Below are 17,325 nucleotides of genomic sequence, written 5' to 3'. Positions count from 1 at the left end.
GAAGGAATTGCTGGAGAAACTTTCGAAGGAATTCCTGGAGAAACTTCCGAGGGAATTCCTGGAGAAGCTTCCGAAGGAATTCCTGGAGAAACTTCCAAAGGAATTTCTGGATCAACTTCCGAAGGAATTTCTGCAGTAACTTCCGAAAGAATTTCTGGAGGATCTTTCGAAAGAATTCCTGGATAAACTTGGGAGAAATTCCTGGAGAAACTTCCGAAGGAATTCCTGGAGGAACTTCCGAAGGAATTCCTGGAGAAACTTCCGAAGGAATTCCTGGAGGAACTTCCGAAGGAATTCCTGGAGAAACTTTCGAAGGAATTCCTGGATAAACTTGGGAGAAATTCCTGGAGGAACTTCTGAAGGAATTCCTGGAGAAACTTCTGAAGGAATTCCTTGAGGAACTTCCGAAAGAATTTCTGGAGGAACTTCCGAAGGAATTCCTTGAGGAACTCCCGGAGGAATTCCTGGAGTAACCTCCGGAGTAATTCCTGGAGAAACTTCCAAAGGAACTCCTGGAGGAACTTCTGGAGGATTTTTTGTAGAAACTTTCGGAGGAATTCCAGGAGGAATTACTGGAGGAACTTCCGGAGGAATTACTGGAAGAACTTCCGGAGTAATTCCTGAAGGAACTTCAGGAGAAATTCCTGGAGGATTTTCTGGAGGATTTCCTGGAGGAATTCCCGGAGAAACTTCCGGAGGAATTCCCGGAGGTACTTCCGGAGGAACTTCTGGAGGAATACCTGGAGGGACTTCCGTAGGAATTTGTCTTGTTTATCTTTTTTGTACTGTTTTTCTTAGTTGCTTTATTTGTCTTATTTGTCTCATTTCTTTTATTTTGCTTATTTGTTCTATTTGCCTTATTTGTTTTATTTATTTTCGATTGTTTATTTCCTCAAATTCCAATATTTGATTTCAATTTATATATTTGGTATCCTCGTGTTCACAAATAGGAATACGCTTTTTTCTAGTGTCACGCTAGATACAAAGTTGACGGACTTTCTAACGCTTTCATCGCTCCTTTCATGCCGTGCGCCAAAAGAAAATATGCTGTTGGCTGCTCACCCGAAATGGTAACTTTTGTATGGAATTTAAAAAAACTTGGTTGAAGTAAAAAGAGCTTCCTCCAAAATTTATTGCGGTGACATATACTTTTTATTACATCAAAATGATCGTTGAAAAAATTCAAAACTTTTGTCAGTTGGGTTTTGCGAAATTCGGTTCCTTTGGGCCTCAAATCATCGGAGAGAGGTACTGAGAAGCGAAAGTTCTACAATAGTTCAGTATTTAGAGCTTAATTCAAATTTGGGAAATAGTAGGTCCATGAAATTTTGTAGGAACATTCCTTGATAAATTTCAAAGAGATTGTCAGTTGGGATAAGCGAAATTCGTTCCCAATTCCGAGTTATAGACATTTTAGTACGAAAATAGCGCTCTACCGCGAGAGAGCTTCCCTCAGACCTTAAAGGGGGAAACGCAATGGAGTGCGGCAACGGAACGGCAACGGCAAGCGGTTTGTCGACGGTTTGTACTAAAAAAAATCCGCATCATTGCCGCAGTTGCAAAACGCAATAGACCTGTGCAGGAGTTCATGAAATTCACTCACCCGCTGGATTTTGACATTTGAGCGGGTCGTCTTCTCGAACAAAAGTTCATTTTGCGTTCATTATGCGACCCGCTCAAACGTCATAATTTCTTGGGGGAGTTCATTTTGCGTTAGTCTATGCATGCGGATTTGCCGGACAGATTTTTTATGACGTTTCAAGTTTTAAAGGAATTCTGATTTTTTCAAAGATGATTTCAATTATTTCTAGAGAAGATTTAATTTCAATTATTTAAATAAACTTTTAAATTAATTCTAATTGATTCAGTGACTGCTTTAAATATATCAGAACCTAGATCAGAACAGTAGGAATACTATTTGTTGATGTCTTGAACCGCCGGAAGTTCCTGCAGGAAGTGCAGAGGCTCAGAAGTATTGTACATAATTCCAATAAGGAAGCTCCATCACCAATTTTCCAGAAGATCCACCACAAATCCCTACGAAAGTTCCTTCAGGAATTGCACCGGAAGTTCATCAAGAAATTATTTCGGAAGTTTTCGCTGAAATCGCTCCAGATATTCCTCTGGAGAAACCTCCAGGAGTTCCTTTGGAAGTTCCTACATGAAGATGCTCCAGAAATTTCTTCGGAAGTTCCTTCAAGAATTCCCCAGGAAGTTTGTCTAGGAATTCCTCCGGAAAATCCTCCAAAAATTTCTAAGGAAGTTCCGTTTTGTTGTATTTAATTGCGATAAAAAAAACACTAATTAAAGTACTCCGGAAGGTCCTCCATATTCTACAGAACGTTCCTCCAGGAATTAATTTGGAAGTTTCTCCAGCAATTCCTTCGAAGGTGTCTTCACAAATTCCTTCGGGATTCCTCCAGCGCTTTTTTCGGAAGTTTCTTCGGAAGTGTCTCCAGAAATTGTTCCAGGAATTCCTGCGAAAGTTCCTCCAGAAATTCCTCCGAATGCTGCTCCACAAATTTCTCCGCAAATTCCTCATGATTCCTTCGGAAGTTCCTCCAGTAAAGAGTGCCTCCGGAAATTCCTACAGAAGTTCTTCCAGAAATTCCTCCGGAAGTTCCTCTAGATTCCTTCGGAAGTTCAGGAATTCCTTAAGAAGTTCCTCCAGGAATTCCCCCAAAAGTTCCTCCTGGATTTCCACCAAAAGTTCTTCCAGGAATTCCCCAGAATTGGTCCTGAAGTTCCTCCCGTAATTCCTCCTGAAGTTCTCCCGTATTTCCTCCGGAAGTTCCTCCAGGAACTCCCCCGGAAGTTCCTCCAGGAAATCCCCCGAAGTTCCTCCAGGAATCCCACGAAAGTTCTCCAGGAGTTCCTCCGAAAATTCCTCCAAGATTTAACCTGGAAGGACCTCCCGATATTCCCCCGGAAGCTACTCCTATATATCTTTGGAACGGAAGTTCTCCTTGGAATTCCTGGAGGAACTTCGAGAAGAATTCCTAGAGGAACTTCCGGAAGAATTCCTGGAGGAACTTCCGGAGGAATTCCTGGAGGAACTTCCGGAGGAATTCCTGGAGGAACTTCCGGAGGAATTCCTGGAGGAACTTCCGGAGGAATTCCTGGAGGAACTTCCGAGGAATTCCTGGAGGAACTTCCGAGGAATTCCTGGGGGAACTTCCGGAGGAATTCCTGGAGGAACTTCCGGAGGAATTCCTGGAGGAACTTCCGGAGGAATTCCTGGAGGAACTTCCGGAGGAATTCCTGGAGGAACTTCCGGAGGAATTCCTGGAGGAACTTCCGGAGGAATTCCTGGAGGAACTTCCGGAGGAATTCCTGGAGGAACTTCCGGAGGAATTCCTGGAGGAACTTCCGGAGGAATTCCTGGAGGAACTGGAGGAATTCCTGGAGGAACTTCCGGAGGAATTCCTGGAGGAACTCCCGGAGGAATTCCTGGAGGAACTTTCGGAGGAATTCCTGGAGGAACTTCCGGAGGAATTCCTGGAGGAACTTCCGGAGGAATTCCTGGAGGAACTTCCGGAGGAATTCCTGGAGGAACTTCCGGAGGAATTCCTGGAGGAACTTCCGGAGGAATTCCTGGAGGAACTTCCGGAGGAATTCCTGGAGGAACTTCCGGAGGAATTTCTGGAGGAACTTCCGGAGGAATTCCTGGAGGAACTTCCGGAGAAATTCCTGGAGGAACTTCCGGAGAAATTCCTGGAGGAACTTCCGGAGAAATTCCTGGAGGAACTTTCGGAGGAATTCCTGGAGGAACTTCCGGAAGAATTCGTGGAGGAACTTCCGGAGGAATTCCTGGAGGAACTTCCGGAAGAATTCCTGGAGGAACTTCCGGAGGAATTCCTGGAGGAACTTCCGGAGGAATTCCTGGAGGAACTTCCGGAGGAATTCCTGGAGGATCTTCCGGAGGAATTCCTGGAGGAACTTCCGGAGGAATTCCTGGAGGAACTTCCGGAGGAATTGCTGGAGGAACTTCCTGGAGGAACTTCCGGAGGAATTCCTGGAGAAACTTCCGGAGGAATTCCTGGAGGAACTTCCGGAGGAATTGCTGGAGGAATTCCTGGAGGAACTTCCTGGAGGAACTTCCGGAGGAATTCCTGGAGAAACTTCCGGAGGAATTCCTGGAGGAACTTCCGGAGGAATTGCTGGAGGAATTCCTGGAGGAACTTCCGGAAGAATTCCTGGAGGAACTTCCGGAAGAATTCCTGGAGGAACTTCCGGAAGAATTCCTGGAGGAACTTCCGGAGGAATTCCTGGAGGAACTTCCGGAAGAATTCCTGGAGGAACTTCCGGAGGAATTCCTGGAGGAACTTCCGGAGGAATTCCTGGAGGAACTTCCGGAGGAATTCCTGGAGGAACTTCCGGAGGAATTCCTGGAGGAACTTCCGGAGGAATTCCTGGAGGAACTTCCGGAGGAATTCCTGGAGGAACTTCCGGAGGAATTCCTGGAGGAACTTCGGAGGAATTCCTGGAGGAACTTCCGGAGGAATTCCTGGAGGAACTTCCGGAGGAATTCCTGGAGGAACTTCGGAGGAATTCCTGGAGGAACTTCCGGAGGAATTCCTGGAGGAACTTCCGGAGGAATTCCTGGAGGAACTTCGGAGGAATTCCTGGAGGAACTTCCGGAGGAATTCCTGGAGGAACTTCGGAGGAATTCCTGGAGGAACTTCCGGAGGAATTCCTGGAGGAACTTCGGAGGAATTCCTGGAGGAACTTCCGGAGGAATTCCTGGAGGAACTTCCGGAGGAATTCCTGGAGGAACTTCCGGAGGAATTCCTGGAGGAACTTCCGGAGGAATTCCTGGAGGAACTTCCGGAGGAATTCCTGGAGGAACTTCCGGAGGAATTCCTGGAGGAACTTCCGGAGGAATTCCTGGAGGAACTTCCGGAGGAATTCCTGGAGGAACTTCCGGAGGAATTCCTGGAGGAACTTCCGGAGGAATTCCTGGAGGAACTTCCGGAGGAATTCCTGGAGGAACTTCCGGAGGAATTCCTGGAGGAACTTCCGGAGGAATTCCTGGAGGAACTTCCGGAGGAATTCCTGGAGGAACTTCCGGAGGAATTCCTGGAGGAACTTCCGGAGGAATTTCTGGAGGAACCTCCGGAGGAATTCCTGGAGGAACCTCCGGAGGAATTGCTGGAGGAACTTCCTGGAGGAACTTCCGGAGAAATTCCTGGAGAAACTTCCGGAGGAATTCCTGGAGGAACTTCCGGAGGAATTGCTGGAGGAACTTCCGGAGGAATTGCTGGAGGAACTTCCGGAGGAATTGCTGGAGGAACTTCCGGAGGAATTGCTGGAGGAACTTCCGGAGGAATTCCTGGAGGAACTTCCGGAGGAATTCCTGGAGGAACTTCCGGAGGAATTCCTGGAGGAACTTCCGGAGGAATTCCTGGAGGAACTTCCGAAGGAATTCCTGGAGGAACTTCCGGAGGAATTCCTGGAGGAACTTCCGGAGGAATTCCTGGAGGAACTTCCGGAGGAATTCCTGGAGGAACTTCCGGAGGAATTCCTGGAGGAACTTCCGGAGGAATTCCTGGAGGAACTTCCGGAGGAACTTCCGGAGGAATTCCTGGAGGAACGTCCGGAGGAACTTCCGGAGGAATTCCTGGAGGAACTTCCGGAGGAATTCCTGGAGGAACTTCCGGAGGAATTCCTGGAGGAACTTCCGGAGGAATTCCTGGAGGAACTTCCGGAGGAATTCCTGGAGGAACTTCCGGAGGAATTCCTGGAGGAACTTCCGGAGGAATTGCTGGAGGAACTTCCGGAGGAATTGCTGGAGGAACTTCCGGAGGAATTGCTGGAGGAACTTCCGGAGGAATTCCTGGAGGAACTTCCCGAGGAATTCCTGGAGGAACTTCCGGAGGAATTCCTGGAGGAACTTCCGGAGGAATTCCTGGAGGAACTTCCGGAAGAATTCCTGGAGGAACTTCCGGAGGAATTCCTGGAGGAACTTCCGGAGGAATTCCTGGAGGAACCTCCGGAGGAATTGCTGGAGGAACTTCCTGGAGGAACTTCCGGAGGAATTCCTGGAGAAACTTCCGGAGGAATTCCTGTAGGAACTTCCGGAGGAATTGCTGGAGGAACTTCCGGAGGAATTCCTGGAGGAACTTCCGGAGGAATTTCTGGAGGAACTTCCGGAGGAATTCCTGGAGGAACTTCCGGAGAAATTCCTGGAGGAACTTCCGGAAAAATTCCTGGAGGAACTTCCGGAAGAATTCCGGAGGAATTTCCGGAGGAACTTCCGGAGGAATTGCTGGAGGAACTTCCGGAGGAATTCCTGGAGAAACTTCCGTAGGAATTCCTGGAGGAACTTGCGGAGGAATTCCTGGAGGAACTTCCGGAGGAATTCCTGGAGGAACTTCCGGAGGAATTCCTGGAGGAACTTCCGGAGGAATTCCTGGAGGAACTTCCGGAGGAATTCCTGGAGGAACTTCCGGAGGAATTCCTGGAGGAACTTCCGGAGGAATTCCTGGAGGAACTTCCGGGGGAATTCCTGGAGGAACTTCGGGAGGAATTCCTGGAGGAACTTCGGAGGAATTCCTGGAGGAACTTCCGGAGGAATTCCTGGAGGAACTTCCGGAGGAATTCCTGGAGGAACTTCCGGAGGAATTCCTGGAGGAACTTCCGGAGGAATTCCTGGAGGAACTTCCGGAGGAATTCCTGGAGGAACTTCCGGAGGAATTCCTGGAGGATCTTCCGGAGGAAATCCTGGAGGAACTTCCGGAGGAATTCCTGGAGGAACTTCCGGAGGAATTCCTGGAGGAACTTCCGGAGGAATTCCTGGAGGAACTTCCGGAGGAATTCCTGGAGGAACTTCCGGAGAAATTCCTGGAGGAACTTCCGGAGGAATTCCTGGAGGAACTTCCGGAGGAATTCCTGGAGGAACTTCCGGAGGAATTCCTGGAGGAACTTCCGGAGGAATTCCTGGAGGATCTTCCGGAGGAATTCCTGGAGGAACTTCCGGAGGAATTCCTGGAGGGACTTCCGGAAAAATTCCTTGAGGAACTTCCGGAGGAATTGCTGGAGGAACTTCTGGAGGAATTCCTGGAGGAACTTCCGGAGGAACTTCCGCAGGAATTCCTGGAGGAACTTCTGGAGGAATTCCTGGAGGAACTTCCGGAGGAATTCCTGGAGGAACTTCCGGAGGAATTCCTGGAGGAACTTCCGGAGGAATTCCTGGAGGAACTTCCGGAGGAATTCCTGGAGGAACTTCCGGAGGAATTCCTGGAGGAACTTCCGGAGGAATTCCTGGAGGAACTTCCGGAGGAATTCCTGGAGGAACTTCCGGAGGAATTCCTGGAGGAACTTCCGGAGGAATTCCTGGAGGAACTTCCGGAGGAATTCCTGGAGGAACTTCCGGAGGAATTCCTGGAGGAACTTCCGGAGGAATTCCTGGAGGAACTTCCGGAGGAATTCCTGGAGAAACTTCCGGAGGAATTCCTGGAGGAACTTCCGGAGGAATTGCTGGAGGAACTTCCGGAGGAATTGCTGGAGGAACTTCCGGAGGAATTGCTGGAGGAACTTTCGGAGGAATTGCTGGAGGAACTTCCGGAGGAATTCCTGGAGGAACTTCCGGAGGAATTCCTGGAGGAACTTCCGGAGGAATTCCTGGAGGAACTTCCGGAGGAATTCCTGGAGGAACTTCCGGAGGAATTCCTGGAGGAACTTCTGAAGGATTTCCTGGAGGAGCTTGCTGAGGAATTCCTGGAGGAACTTCCGGAGGAATTCCTGGAGGAACTTCCGGAGGAATTCCTGGAGAAATTTCCGGAGGAATTCCTGCAGAAACTTCCGGAGGAATTCCTGGAGGAACATACAAAGGAAATACAAAGGATCTGGGAACTCAAACTCACTATTCAAGGGATTTAATTTGGATGAATAGTGGATGTTCTATTGAAATTGGATTTACTTGTTGTATTAAAACAATGATTAATAATATAATCATTATTGTTTCTTCGAGGTTTTTACGATTTCCATAAATAATTTTATTCATTTTCAGCAATCCAGTTTAATCAAGTGGTCCTGATTATGCTTTTTCTGAAGTTCTCTGCTACTGAAAATAATACAAATTTGAATAAAATCACTTCATGCTAAAAGTAAACAAATCTTTCCGCAATACCGCTGCCGCATTTTTTGAAAATTTTCAAAAAATATGCGGTTTTAGTACATTCCGCACTTGCCGTTCCGCATCATTGCGTGCCGTTCCATATACTGCCGTGTATTCAAAAGTGACAGCTGCCGCACCCTGCCGTTGCCGTTCCGTTGCCGCACTCCATTGCGTTTCCCCCTTAAGGCCTAGCTCATTATTTCACCCCCCTGGCCATGCATCCCTCGACGCCTTGGGATTAGGGGTTAGGGACGATGGTCCCTTTGGTCGCACCCACGCACTCTAGCTGATGTCAGAAAGACAACATTGCCCAGGCTGCACTACCAGCTAGGTACAAAACCCTTAGCTGGCGGTCGATTGTCATCGGAAGACCCGTGGAAGCGTGAGAATGGAACTTGTGAGGACCAGAGCTGTGTAGGTCGCTCCTTCCCAGATGTCAACTCACCATTTCGCAGCCCCGTGTGTATGTATGTGTGTATGTATGTGTGCGTATGTGTGTGTACAAAAATGTGAGACACACTTTTTGGTACTTAGCATTATACAATTTGCTCGCAACAATCGACGCGGATTGCGATCTAGTTGTTTCCTATTGAAAATTGGTTCGATCGGCCATTGGGTTCCAGAGTTATTTAAAAAACATTGTTTTTTGTCAAGGGTCCCCCCTTGGAAAAAAAAATTTCAAATCCGAAATACCTATATATTTTTATTTCAGAAACTTTTGCAATGCACTCGACAATGACCGCAAAAAGACATAAATTAAAAGAAAAAGTAAAAGCTATCCCCCTAAAGTGCAAATTCGACCACTCTTATATGTTTTTCTCATTTTTATAATTCGCGAGAAAGGCACCAGCAACTCTAGGTGGATTAATTTGGGTTTTCTGAATATTTTTGACGTAGGACTTACGTCTTTCTTTACTATACTGGGTGTCATTTAGATTTTTGGAAATCGAGAGCGTTACGCTAGAAGGGAAGATTTTGAACGTTACTAGCGCCTTTATCTGTCGATGGATTTTTAAGATTTATATATCAATCGACTCGGACACTCTCCAGCAATTTGCCTATTTCATTGAAACTTAAGAATATTAACGATAATCTATTGAAATTTTCAATTTTTGCAAAGCCAGTAAAAATTTCATATGTAGCCAATTCAGTGCATTCCTAACACGGACATCAGAATGCGGTATGTCACGGGCCTTCGAGTCTACCGTAAAATTTTCTTTGTGTATAAAAGAAGCAGTGCCTGCCGTGTGCGAGTCATTACAATTTGTGACAGCAGCGCGTACTGACGTGCTTTTTGCTCGCGCATTTTTTGTTTCGTTCGTTCGTTCGCTGTGTTCACCTACACAGCGACAGCATGTAGTCACCAGCGGTAGAACTGCCGGTGGGTCTGCAAATATGCATGAAAGAAGTGGGCGCATTTTTTTGTCATTCTGTGCTTGATGATGGTCGGATGCAATGGTGTCGGTCACGATGGATGCAATCGCCCATCACTCGGAGTTCACGGCTAGAGGCTAGAGGTAGATGAAGAAGGATAAAATTAGCCCAGAGAGATTTGGTCCAGGTGATTGATTTCATAATCTACATGATCCCGGGATGGGTACGAGTCATGTCATATGACTGACCATATGTTAAGTTGTGCTTGGTACTAAACGACACTTACATTAAAACATGGTTCTAATTCCACAGCAAAATAAATCAACTACACTGATGAAGAAAAAATTGAATTAAATTCATAATTAAATAATTTCATCTATTTGTAGAAGGCATTAGCAATTAAAGATGCACAATCAGCAATAGTAATAATATATTTTAGATTAGAAAATTGCGCTGTATTACATGTAAATGTTTTAAAAAAGTACACAAAAAATAATTTTCAGAAAAATATTCAAATAAACTTTATCTTATTCTTTGTTATTAATTTTCTGAGAAATTGTATTATTAAACTTGATGTAGACTCGGAGTTTGGAATCAAAGCATTAAATAATTTTTCGTTGACGTATTAGCAGTACCTCCTCTATTATAGTAGGGTTACTGCTCCTTGGCTTGTTTCTTATTGTTGTGATTTTTTCAGCAGTAAGCACGCATGTTAGCAAAAAGAAGCATAATTTTATAAATAGAATTTTTAAACTTCAAATACTATGTATCATCAATAAGAAATCTATAAATGCCCTGCATTTGCTTGAGTAAATAAAGGCTCAATAGAATCAAAGCAATTCTAATTATGTATTTAATTATTAGTTTTACTTCCAGATGTTTTAAATAAACAAATTGGTAATAATACTACAAAGCATGGAAGTTGTCGTTTCCAATATCAATACCTATAATCAAACTCCATAGATCCAAAAGTTAGAAGTTAAATGTAAATACGTTACGTTTATACAAGTCCTACGTCTACTCGCGGTTATGTTGAAAACATTACCCATTGCTCGTTTTGACGTAGGACTTACGTCTCTCTTTACTATACCGGGTGTCATTTCAAAATTTCTAAATCGGCCGCGTTACGCTGTGTTGAAAGATTTCAAACGTTAATAGCTTTTACCCTAGTGAACAGATTTCTGCAGTAGACCCCTCAATCGACAGCTTTCAAGTATGCCTTTCATATTAATGCTTGATAATATCCGAAAACTTGTTTCAATAGGCCTAAAACTGTTTTCAAAGCAAAACATTGAATTCACGAAATCCTATAAATATGGGTACCGCATCATTCTTGCATCATTCCATTACCACGTTCTGATTGGTGCAGACGTCAACGAATGAGCTCACGCTAGGTCTGCTAAGAAGGCATAAAATAGCGCAGCGCGAATTTTCCTCTCAATCTGACCAAAACAGGCAAAGCAATAACAGCATCGCATCGTCGGAATTTTAGAACGGTTGCATCATCGTCTCAGCCACGCATTCGCAAACCTAAAGCCTTTTTAAGAGCAAGGCAGAATCGTCAGCATTCTCAGGTCAGCATCATCGGCATTTTCAGCCCGGCATTGTCGAGAAGCCAACAGTAAGCGCGGCACGGCGGTGTGTGACGATAGAGTGTCGACGACAACACTACTGATCAAGTTTTCTCGGCCGATGGCAGCAGCGGTTAAGCGTTTGGTATTCCTGCAGACATCGATTCGTAATGTTTTAAACAATCATAAACTCCCAGTTGAACCGCTCAAGAGGAAATTTACATCTAACATTGTGAATGGATCTTTCAGAACCACTAATATACTTACTAAAGAGTTTTTCGCAATTGAATCATTTTGAAAATGTAGTACAATCAACTAATTAGAGAGCGTTTGCGTGACAATTTTATTAATTCGCGTTCATGGCGATGAATTGTTACAAAATTCTGTCTTCCTCGCTCACGACAAAAGAAAATGCGTTTCTTATTCTAAGATTTCAACGAAAATTTTTGAAATTTCTCCATCAGAATTCCAAAAATTGTCACTGTTTTGAGTCTAAATATTTCAATTTAAAATTTGATTTATTTGTTGATGTGAATAGGTAAACAGCTACTGAATTTTGTATAACTTTCGAACGTTTGTATAAAGCTTTTGAATATTCTTGGTTAACGTGATTTTGTGTTTCAGCAAGTATACTCTATTACCACTATTACCACTGAAAATCCATTCTGCGCCAAATACGCGCGACCCAAAACTAAATTCTAAGCAAATACACGTTAAATATCAATGTTAAATATTACGCTGAACATTACAACAATTTATTGAACGTCTTTTTCAAGTTCGTTTTATAATATTACTGATTTTAAGTATATGTTTTAACTTCAACGTTACAAACGTTTGTACAAAATTGAAAATAGGATTAAGGAAAAAGCAGTTGATATAACAACTCATCTAGATGGTCCTTCTTGGAATTCTGAAGAAGTCGCTCCAAAATTGTCTGCGGGTGTTTCTCCGAGAACATCTGTGGAAATGTCTCCATTCTTGCAAAAGGTTCCCCGGAAATTTATGCGGAATTTCATTTTTTGACGTAGAACTACGTCTGTCTTTTCTATATTGGGGTACACTTTACGTTTTCGAAAAATCAAAAAAACGTCACGAAAATATGATAGACTTTGATCGTTAATATCTCAGCCGTTTCTCGATGGATTTTCAATTTTTTTGGACCATTCGATCAAGAAAGAGTCAACGCTTCACTTCACAGCGTACACTGAAGTCATCTTTTACGCGGCTTTTGTACACGATTCGCTTTTTATGCGATTTTGTTTTCACTAGAATTTCGGGATTTCCATGGCTTATTCAGACACATTTTGGGATTTACGCGGTTTTTTACGTTGTTTTAATTCACGCGGCCCAAATCCTCCGCGTTTAAACTGACTCCAGTGTGTTACAATATTTAGGTATGATAATATTTAGTATTGCAAACTTGCTAACAGTTTAGCAATAAAAATAATATTTAGCAGTTTAGGTTTCGGTGAATCAGTCAATCTCGTAAGTGTATCGCAAGCTTCTTCTTCCATAGCACTACATTCCAACTGGAACTTGGCCTGCTTTTTAAAGTAATCTATTAGCATTGTTTTAGTTATTAATTGAAAGCTTTATATGCCCGATATTGCATGAGTATTGAGTATGTATCTTGTGTGACAAATACAATGGATACACTATGCTCGGGGTGTCGAGAATGGATCGAGAATCGAACTCGCCATCTCCGGTTTCTGGACCTTTGTTCGCAAGGTCAACTGGAGACCTCAAGCCAGCATAGAAGTCAAATTAATGCAACTTACAGGGCTGCACCAGCTGGTGCAGTTCGTTTCAGCAAACTTACACACGCGTTTTCTCTCAAAACCTTCAGGGGGTTTGACGGCAGCTTCTCGCTTACGTCTATGGATGCCAGTAGAAAAGCTCGGAATCTTCTTCACTGCTGCAGTGGATGTGTTCTGGGATACTTTCTTCGGTTTTTTTTGCAGATTCCTAGCTGTCCAAAGTACGACGCAACTCGCATGAAGGAATAATAATTACTAGATATTATTAGATACAGTCTAAATCCCCTACTGAGCCAACTTTTGGTTTATTTCAGGCAGTCCTTCAGTGGGAAGGTTGCCACTATCGAGGCTAATATTTCGTGACCGGACAGATACTTCCTGAATTTTTTTGATGATTTTTGTTCGAGGTAGATTTGATTTATGTGTCGGTTTGATGAGAAGATTTTGCCAAGGAATGGTATGCAACGCCGATTATTTATCCAAAATAGTTGATGTGAGAAATTTGGACATATTATGTATCTTAAAGGCATGGTCAAGTCAAGTCCTACGTCCACTTAGCGGTTATGTCACAGACATTACCCACTGTTCGTTTTTTTGCAGATTCCTAGCTGTCCAAAGTACGACGCAACTCGCATGAAGGAATAATAATTACTAGATATTATTAGATACAGTCTAAATCCCCTACTGAGCCAACTTTTGGTTTATTTCAGGCAGTCCTTCAGTGGGAAGGTTGCCACTATCGAGGCTAATATTTCGTGACCGGACAGATACTTCCTGAATTTTTTTGATGATTTTTGTTCGAGGTAGATTTGATTTATGTGTCGGTTTGATGAGAAGATTTTGCCAAGGAATGGTATGCAACGCCGATTATTTATCCAAAATAGTTGATGTGAGAAATTTGGACATATTATGTATCTTAAAGGCATGGTCAAGTCAAGTCCTACGTCCACTTAGCGGTTATGTCACAGACATTACCCACTGTTCGTTTTTGCTATACAGATACATTGTCTGGATTTTCATGAACAAAAATCGCTCAAAACAGAATATAACCAGCCAAAGCTATTATTTGCCTCATTCCAATTTATATTCAAAATTTTGAAAAAGAATAATGAAAAAAAAAATTTATTGTCTTTCTTTTCAGTGCGAATGAACAAAGCCACTGACATCTCGTTGAAATCATTCCCCTCTAACACGGGCTTAAAACCCAAGGCCACTCTACCGCAAACCCGGGAAACCAATTGCCACTTCCTAACGACCGAACCGACCCCACCGAAAAACACTCAACCCAACTCGTCATCGAATCTGTTTTCCAGCAGCAGCTACAATGTGCAGAGCGGATGTGCGGCTGCAACAACATCCAAAAAACAAGCCCGGTCTCCAGTCCGTAGTTCGAAGAACTTCATGGGGGTAAGTTATTTAATCACAAACACCGAAAAAGGGAACTGAATGGGCCAATATGCAGTGGAATGAAATTATGTTCCATCGGATCAAATATATTTTATATTACCAATATGATTTACTTCGAGGTTTTCCACATAACGATATTGTAAAACATCTGCATATGAGTGCTCGCGTTCTTTTTATGATGATTGTGTAGAATTCGATTTCTCGATTAATAATTAAACAGTACGTCAAAGTCTTAAAGTTATCACAATTAAATTGATTTAACTCTTCAATTTAGCAATTTTTTCGTCGTCTTGGAAAAGACGGCTTTGGTTTTCAGAGTAAAAACACCAGCCGGGAATAAAGCTGGTATTTTTTAATTTTTTTCTTACCAGATTGAAGAAAAATGGTGTCGATACTGCTACTATTGTTGGGCTTAAAATCGGTTAGCCGTAGCGAAGATGCCGACGGTGGTGATGCTAGCTTGCCACTGAAAAGGATCAAGTTTGCTAATGCCAGACTGGAACGAATGTGGATGGGGGCTACTTACTGCTGCAGGTGCGCTTGATAGTGATTAGCCGCAGTGGAAAAAATGTACCGACATCTGCTTCCAGGCAACCGCTGTTACGAACTCTCAGGTGCATCCAGCAGCTTTTTGTGCGAAAGTATTGGTATCTCATATAAAGTATTTCGCAAGACTTTTATTTTATGAAGACATTTTTTACTTTGGAAAGCATTCCAAAATATCCCGTGACGCCTAATATTAAACAATTATGAATAGGGACACGGCAGGTATTTTCGTCTGTTCGTCATAGTCTCGAAAACCAATAAAAGAGATGCTTTTTTGTAAAACTCATACGTACCAAATCGTAAGCTTAGGAGAAACGTTCTGCTATAGTGGAGTTCTAGCAAATGTACGTTGCTTTCGTTGGTTTTAGCCCCTATGACGATGGACGGAAATACCTGCCGTGTCCCTATGTGTTATAATTACGAAATCATTATGAAAATAAGTTTATGAATTCGCAATTTTACAAACATGTTTATTGTGCTAAGAAAAGTCTACACGGTTTTCAGGTGAAACAATTGAAAATCTGTGGTCAACTGTGATAAAAAGAACAAGAGTCAAGGAAAAACGAAGCAACTATTGCAAGTTTTCAGTAACGAGTAAAGCAGAACTACACTGAACAAAAGATTCATCATATGAGTAACTGAAAACTGATTCGCCTCCGCCCTTTAACGATATGCACTCGATTTTCGGATGACGATCATACGGTTTGATTTTACGCTGATCGAAAATCAGCGTAGTCGAATCATACGGTTTCCATAAGCTTCTCCAATAAGAAAATGACAGATAATGTTACACAATTGGAATGCCAATCAATCGCATTCAGTATGAAGCCCGTAGGAATTTCAAATGTTGTCTCTCTGTTAATTTGTCGAATAAAATACAATAAAAGAAGATTTTCGCATAAAAAAGAAGCATGAAAATAAATCACGATAATTTTTGACGTAGGACTTACGTCTTTCTTTACTATACTGGGTGTGATTTAGATTTTTGGAAATCGAGAGCGTTACGCTGGAAGGGAAGATTTTGAACGCTACTAGCGCCTTTATCTTTCGATGGATTTTTAAGATTTATATATCAATCGACTCGGACACTCTCCACCATTTTGCCTATTTCATTGAAACTTAAGATTATTAACGATAAACTATTGAAAATTTCAACTCTTGTCAAAGAAAGTAAAAGTTTCATATGTAACCAATCCCGTGCATTCCTAACACGGACATCAGAATGCGGTATGTCACGGGCCTTCGGGTCTACCGGAAGATTTTCTTTGTGCATAAAAGAAGCAGTACTTGCCGTGTGTGAGTCATTACAATTTGTGACAGCAACGCGTACTGACGTGCTTTTTGCTCAGCATGCAGTCACCAGCGGTAGAACTGCCGGTGAGTCGGCGAATATGTATGAAAGAAGTGGGCGCATTTTTTTGTATTTCTGTGCTTGATGATGGTCGGATACAGTGGTGTCGGTTGCGATGGATGCAATCGCCCATCGCATCGCTCGTAATTGCAATCATTGCAATCGCCCATCGCATCGAGTTCAGATTTGGTCTGCTCATCCACGAAAAGTGATTGGTTTCATAATCCACATGATCCCGGGATGGGTAAGAGTCATGTCATATGACTGACCATATGTTAAGTTGTGCTTGATACTAAACGACACATACATTAAAACATGGTTATACTATAACAGTTCTGATTCCCCAGCAAAAAAAAATCAACCACGCTGAGGAAATTAAAAATTGGATTAAAAATGGAACTTTCATTTATTTGCAGAAGTCATTAGCAATTAAAGATGCACAGTCAGCAATAGTGTTAATATCCATTTTACATTAGAAAATTTCGCTGTATTACATGTAAATCTTTTAAAAAAGTCCGCGAAAAATAATTTCCAGAAAAATATTTGAATAAACATTATCTTATTCTTTGTTTTTCATTTTCTGAGAAATTGTATTATTAAATTAACATAGACTCGGAGTTTGGAATCAAAACATTACATAATTTTTCGTTGATGTATTAGCAGTACCTCCTTTATTTTAGTAGTTACTGCTCCTTGACTTGTTTCTTATTGTTGTGATTTTTTTCAGCAGTAAGCACGCATGTTAGCAAAAAGAAGCAACGAAATTGGTGCTGTATTTCTTTGTTTGGAAAACGGGATAGTTCCCCCAAAATAGCACATTTTGCCCAAGTTTGAAGATTTTATAAATAGAATTTCTAAACTTCAAATACAATCATGAATAAGAAATCTATAAATGCCCTACATTCGCTTGAGTAAATTAGGGCTTAAAAGTAAGAAACAAAGCAATTCTAATTATGTATTTATATATTAGTATTTCCAGAAGTTTTGAACAAACAAATTGCTAATAATTCTACACAGCATGGAAGTTGTCGTTTCCAATATCAATACTATACTCAAACTCCATAGATTCAAAAGTAAGAAGTTAAATGTGAATACGCTACGTTTATAGAAGTCCTACGTCTACTCGCGGTTATGTTGAAAACATTACCCATTGCTCGTTTTTAGAATTTAGTTTATTTTCCTTAAATAAGTATGTATTGT

At 42.5% G+C, this 17,325-nt stretch overlaps 2 protein-coding genes across 2 annotated transcripts in view; both read left to right on the top strand.

Annotated features, from left to right (window-relative positions):
• The window catches only part of LOC134214530 (cholecystokinin receptor type A-like), a 260,990-nt gene extending 246,890 nt beyond the window's left edge, over nt 1-14,100 (top strand). The window contains exon 6 of the mRNA XM_062693894.1: nt 13,963-14,100. The gene's annotated coding sequence lies outside the window, so the exon portion shown is untranslated. The remainder of the gene's footprint in view (nt 1-13,962) is intronic.
• LOC134214542 (uncharacterized) overlaps nt 13,968-17,325 on the top strand; it is a 301,878-nt gene continuing 298,520 nt past the window's right edge. The window contains exon 1 of the mRNA XM_062693903.1: nt 13,968-14,228. Coding sequence (XP_062549887.1) covers nt 13,968-14,228 — 261 coding nt within the window. The remainder of the gene's footprint in view (nt 14,229-17,325) is intronic.

Source organism: Armigeres subalbatus, chromosome 1 (assembly GCF_024139115.2).
Source record: "Armigeres subalbatus isolate Guangzhou_Male chromosome 1, GZ_Asu_2, whole genome shotgun sequence".
Classification (NCBI taxonomy): domain Eukaryota; kingdom Metazoa; phylum Arthropoda; class Insecta; order Diptera; family Culicidae; genus Armigeres; species Armigeres subalbatus.
The sequence above is the reverse complement of the archived record's forward strand: the minus strand, read 5'-3'. Positions and strand labels throughout refer to the sequence as shown.